The 6,000-nt window shown below is 28.7% G+C and overlaps 1 protein-coding gene across 1 annotated transcript in view; it reads left to right on the top strand.

The window, feature by feature from the left end:
* Positions 1–2,452: 2,452 nt before the first annotated feature.
* Positions 2,453–6,000, top strand: part of LOC108907714 (bumetanide-sensitive sodium-(potassium)-chloride cotransporter) — a 28,928-nt gene continuing 25,380 nt past the window's right edge. The window contains exon 1 of the mRNA XM_018711512.1: positions 2,453–2,864. Within this exon, the coding sequence (XP_018567028.1) occupies positions 2,601–2,864 (264 nt within the window). The 5' untranslated portion in view covers positions 2,453–2,600. The remainder of the gene's footprint in view (positions 2,865–6,000) is intronic.

The raw sequence follows: 6,000 nt of genomic DNA, 5'->3' as shown, positions 1-6,000 counted from the left end.
TTTTTTATAATTTATCGTTTGTTAGTTAGTATGTGATGAGAATAAAGCCACTATAAAAATATTTTAAAAGAATATTTTGTCTCAGTGTGATTTAAATAAAATAATAGATTTTCCTGTTATATCACACATTGCATATTAAAGTCGACTTATCTCGAAAACAAGTAATATAGGGAAAAACTTTATATTACAAAAATTACTAAAAATTTAACGATCTTCCAGACGGACTGTATTTCCACCTTCCAGGGAACAAACAATTTTTTAATGTCGCCACGCCGTCTATAATAATAACTCTTAACTTCAATTTGAAGCTATTCGAGGGACCTAACAATTCCAATTTCCGAAACTAATTGTAAAATAAATGTCTACATTTCGGAGATATTGGCAACAATAAATATAATAAGAACTAAAAAGTGTCAACTTAATTATGTTTTTTGAAGATAAATTAATGGATAGAATCGCATGGCCGCCATGTTGTCCAGATTTGAATTAATTGGATCCGTTCTGCTGGAAACAAATACTTATCATTTCTTATTTCAAGATTAAATGTTACAAAAACACTATTTATAGTGAGAATATGGATAAAGCTGAAAAAGAAACAATATTAAGAAGTAAACTTCTTAAAGTTATTAACAATATATTCATATCATAGCGTCCACTGTTTCACGCTAGTTTTACATAATTTTTTTAATACAACACTTCAAATGGAAGTTTTGGAAATTGCAAGAATTTTTTCTTAACATTTTCTTCATAATTCATATCTATTTTATGAATATTTCAATTAAACAGCTATTTTAATGCTACTAATACTGAAAATATCGGTAGTGTAAAGCTAGATTGGGTTAAAATATGTAGGATCTAACAGTGTTACGGGGGTATAAAATTTCAAAGTATAACAAATGTTTGATTATGATCGCTGGGCGTGGATAAGAAGTGGATCTTATTTGTGGAAGGGCGAAATGGGCGGTGACTATTAGACGCCTTCATTATAGCCATCTTTCTCTATCGCACGGATTTCTATGACTTACTTTATCGCTCTCACGTAATGGCCGATGAACCATGGGGACTTTCCGACCCTGTATTTGGTAAATGTTTGGCGAGTCACTGGAATCTGGAGCCTGAATTAGAGTATAATCAAAAACTTACTCAATGTGAGTTGTTTCTGGTTAAGCAAAACTTAATTTATAAAATCAACGTTCGTACTTCCAAAATTTGCAGCAAAAAAATCAAGACTCCTTCGCTTTAATATTATTTTCGGGAATTTTACCAACTTTGTTTTATAAGTATTTTATGTTTACGCTGTATAGAATTTCTGTTATTTTAATCTACATATTACGAAACTATCAACAGCGAGTAGCATTCTACAACATTTAATATGAGTATCGGGTTAATGAGAAACCTGAGTGGGTTTTTCTACTTTACTTACTTTCTGACTCATCAGGTAACCTACATAATGACTGGACTTGGCGAATCATTTTCTTCGTATATTACAAAATTCGAAAAACCAAAATTCGTTAATGATGCAAATTGTAATTTCAACAATTCATTCCAATTCCCTCTATTATTAATTTTTTTAAGTTAATAGATATAAATTGTAAGAAAATGAATAAGTTTATATTTTTTGTTCTTAAAATTGCACTGAAAAATAATAAAACACGGTATTATTATTATTTTTGAGTAATATTTCTACACTACTGAAATTTTCGCAAATTTATATTTTTTAAAATTAAGATAAATTATATGTAAAGGAACTCTTACTATGTAACACCCTGTATGAAGTGTGAGCGTGAGATTTAATCAACCTGTTTGGAAGATATAAACGAAAAGAGCTTTTTATAAACTGAACTTTTTTACTCATTTTTTGGAGTAGTTTTTGGTTTTAAAAATTTTTACACTTTTTTTAACAGCCTGTATGGATCTGTTTCCATTCCATTTAGTTACAAACGTCTAGTTTAAAGTAAATATAAAAAAGATAATAGTTTTACCAGAAACTGACAATTGCGAGTGAATAATTTTTCTCTTTTAGTTTACAAAGATTTTGTACAAATGCAATAAAATTTAATTTACATTTGTTTTTTGTCTAGTCATTTAGAATTATTTTTTAAGGAAAAACGATTAATACAATTAATTTTTTCAAAGAATATGTACATTTTCAAATAAAACGGCTTCTGGAACACCGCTTTTAATTTTACCCGCAAGCGAAGCCTTCTTTCTGATCGCCACTGTATATACAACAAGTAATGTATATGTTATTCAGATATAGGCATATATATTACTTACATATAAAAATACATTTTTTAACCAGTTGCGGTTACTTGAGGTAATTTACATTTACTAACACAAATTAGTATTTACTTGTTTCGTCGAGATTAAAAATAATTAATACGAGCGTGTTTCTATAACGAGTTATAAAAGGAATCACATCTATACGAAACCTTCAGTTGACTGACCGAAATTGAATGGTATCACAAGATCTAACCACTTATAGTGAGAAATAAGCAGATAATAAAAAAATATATCAGAGATAATGCAAGTAAATCTAGATCTTTAAAAACATATGTTTACTGAAAAAGGCTTATCCCTTCTATTTACATACATTTCAAATGGAATTTAAACAGTCTGAGGTTGAGAATGGTGTGGACAACAAAGCCTTTCACCTCCACGAATATGACACAGTTCGTAGTTCCGTGGAAAATGATCCTTATAGTTCAATTAATGTGGAAGACGTGGAAAACTCTCTAAATGAAACTAATGTCCGGCGAATGACAGTAGAGGTATTTCCTAGATTGGAAAATTATAGGACTTCAAGGAGAACCGCCAAAAGGCCGAGTTTAGGAGAGTTACACGGGCAAAACGATGGCATTAAGGTAAGTTAATAATTTTTTTTATTCCTCACCTCAACTTATAATTATATTTTCACAAAGTGTAACTGAAATGCTCGGATAAATTTTAATTTGCGGGTTCTGCGTCACATTTAATTCAAAATACGTGGTGCAAAGTTTAAAAAACAGTTCTTTTCATTAAAAATAACATAGTTAAAGCAGTTTATGTTGTTTATTGATTGTCTACAAACGTATGTACATACATCGCAAAATTTTCGCTAACTATTTTTTTTTCAATGTTCACTAAATTGATTGCCTGCTGCTGAGATCCCCCGTTCTGGGAATAAATGCCAGCAGGAATAACTAATTAATATCAAATGTGTCACGACATGAAGTCATTTTTAAAATAACGACAATAATAATTCGAGTAATAACGATACCCGTGAATGAAATATAATAGTATTTGCGCTATTTCCCATAACTGTCTTTTGTAGCTTCAAACAAACCATATCTCTTCATTAATTTCGTACACGAAACATTTCGGGAGAAAGTTTATGAATTTTTTTTATTAATCTATTACGTAGTATCCGCCGTTAAAATTTGGCCAAGAATTTTAGTAACACCTTATATAGTCATTAATTTGAAGTAGACAGCCTTAACTTTTTTTACACGTACATATCTTGAAGCTTAAATTACTAATTTTGTCCTGCTGGGAAAAATATTTGTAAAACATAGGAATTTTAATTTAAACATTTCTATTTTTTTTAGTTTAACAGTCTGAATAAAACAAAAATAAGTTGTGAACATAATTTTATTTCGTCCCTCTTTGCTATCATGAGTATCATATTTTGTTGTTCATTATTTCTTTAATAATTTGAAGATTCTTAGTTTAAATTAAACACCTTGTATTTTCTGTTGGAGATTACGTAAAATTAAAAATGATTTCGTTTTAATATAGTTGTAAGGGTTAACGTTAAATGTTTTAGAGATATCTGTGATTTTCTTTGGGTTCGTTTTTCCTAAGAATCACTATCAAATTAGCCCTGAATGTAAAATAACTCAAAAATTAGAATTCTATTAAATATTTTTTCGCTGCAAATACTTATCAGGGCCTTTTTACCAAATAATATTTAGATATTGTCTTCTTTTTCATTTTCATATCGTGTTATCTTTACAAACTTTGTTATTAATTTATCCTGTTTCTACTATCACATAATTTCAAACTGTTAAAAACTATTTTTTTTAAATATTTTGTTATTAGGGGTAGTTTTTTAAGGGTTGGAATATTATATATTTAATGTAATTTTTTTTATAATAGAAGAAATTGTTATATCTACTTTTTTGATTAATTTTTTCCAAGGAATAATGTTATGCCCAATAAATATAGACGTAAATCTTCGGAAAAATATCAGATTCCAGTGAAGGAAAATTGAATTGTCATTACCTCCTAGAATATAAGTAGGTGGCAATAGTTCTGTTTATTAGAAGCAATAGTATAAATAGTAATCGATTAAAACAATTTAGAGTAACTGATTATTTTATTTATTAATTGAACTAAATTGAAGATATCAAATCAAACAAGTACATTATTAAAATATTGTCTAAAAGTTTATCTAGGGCATTCCTTAAGCAAAAAGAAAAACAACCTACATTATTAACTTTGCTGAGATTTACTAAATGAGATTTGTGAAAATACATATAATAGTATTCAATTGGAAATTTTAAGTTAACTATTCTTAAAAACCAAACAAAATCACACTTCACAAACAAAACTTTAATTCTACCAGTGCCTTTTTACATAAAAGAGGGTTTATTTTCACATAACATAGAACAGAAACATACAGGGTGCTCAACCTGTTTGAAACTGACGAAATGTAGCGGGGAAAATGGAACAGTTGGTGTTTTATTAATGAACTTAAATTCACTTCAAAAGTTGTAGCACCTTATGACCTCAGACCCTGATAAAAATTAAATAATCATCTGTTATATGGAAAAAGTTAGAAATATATTCTTACAGGCCTTCGAAGATGTCAAGATTTTAACAAAATGTTATATATCTATGTATCATTTCCAGTTGTGACACGTTCTGTATACTATTTAAGAATTAAAGATAATTCTAATAAATTTAAAAAATAATAATGATTCGATACGTCTAGGTTATTACTAGATGTTTGCTACATATTGATGGTAAATATGCAGTAATATCAGCAGCTACGATTTTGTTTACACTTTGTCAGCATAATACTGAGATTTCTGATATCGAAGAACATTGTTCGACTTCATTCCTCAAGATTTTGATAGCTTTAAAATAAAATAAAAACTGTGAAAGCTATAATAAAATAAATATAAAGAAATGTGTAGTTAGAATTGTCTTTAATATGCAATGAAATAAAAAACAACTCTTATTTCGAAGTCGGTTGTATTATTCGACTTACAACTATTGTACCATTTTCTCAAAAATTTAAATAACATTTCATTATTTCTTGTCGACATAAAGAAATAAAAAGTATAGTGATTGGTTTATAACCAACATTAACTTTTCTTTTTCCAATTTTGACTACATCAATCAAATTTTAAGCCATGTCCCATTTTTAATCAACTTGTAGACACGAACAACTGTGCTCCAGAAATGATCGCCAACATTTCTAACTTGGCTATGTGGCACGAACTTTTCATGCTTTGAAAAAACAAAACTAAATTGACTTGAACTGAATGACTGTAATATCCTTAAGAAGGAAGCAACTTATGAATTGTTTAGAAATAGTTTTTAACGAAAACACATTGTTTATAATTTTGTTACATATTGTAGTAATACATTCATTATACTGTAATAAATAAAGATGTATACCAAGAAGAAGTTTCTAGTTAAACAGTTTTAGAGTATTGCAGCATTAAAAAATGTTATTTGATGATACCACATTCAGAGTTACTCATACATCTCAGTAATTAATTGTATCAATTTGGCAGCATTCATCCTAATCACGGATGAGGCAGCACTTACGAAGAACGGAAATTTCGATTTTCATTTGGGCTGATCAAAATCCATTGTTGAAGCCAGACATCAACTTTTTAGTTTAATGTAAACAATAGGTCCTAGGGTATTGCATATATCGACACATTTTAAAAGAGGTGTTACTGCTATTACTTGAAGACGTACTGGAGAACGTGGTTTGTGGTTCAT

The sequence above is a fragment of the Anoplophora glabripennis genome, unplaced genomic scaffold (genome assembly GCF_000390285.2).
Source record: "Anoplophora glabripennis isolate ALB-LARVAE unplaced genomic scaffold, Agla_2.0 scaffold200, whole genome shotgun sequence".
In the NCBI taxonomy this organism is placed as follows: domain Eukaryota; kingdom Metazoa; phylum Arthropoda; class Insecta; order Coleoptera; family Cerambycidae; genus Anoplophora; species Anoplophora glabripennis.
This window is presented reverse-complemented; position numbering and strand designations above follow the sequence as displayed.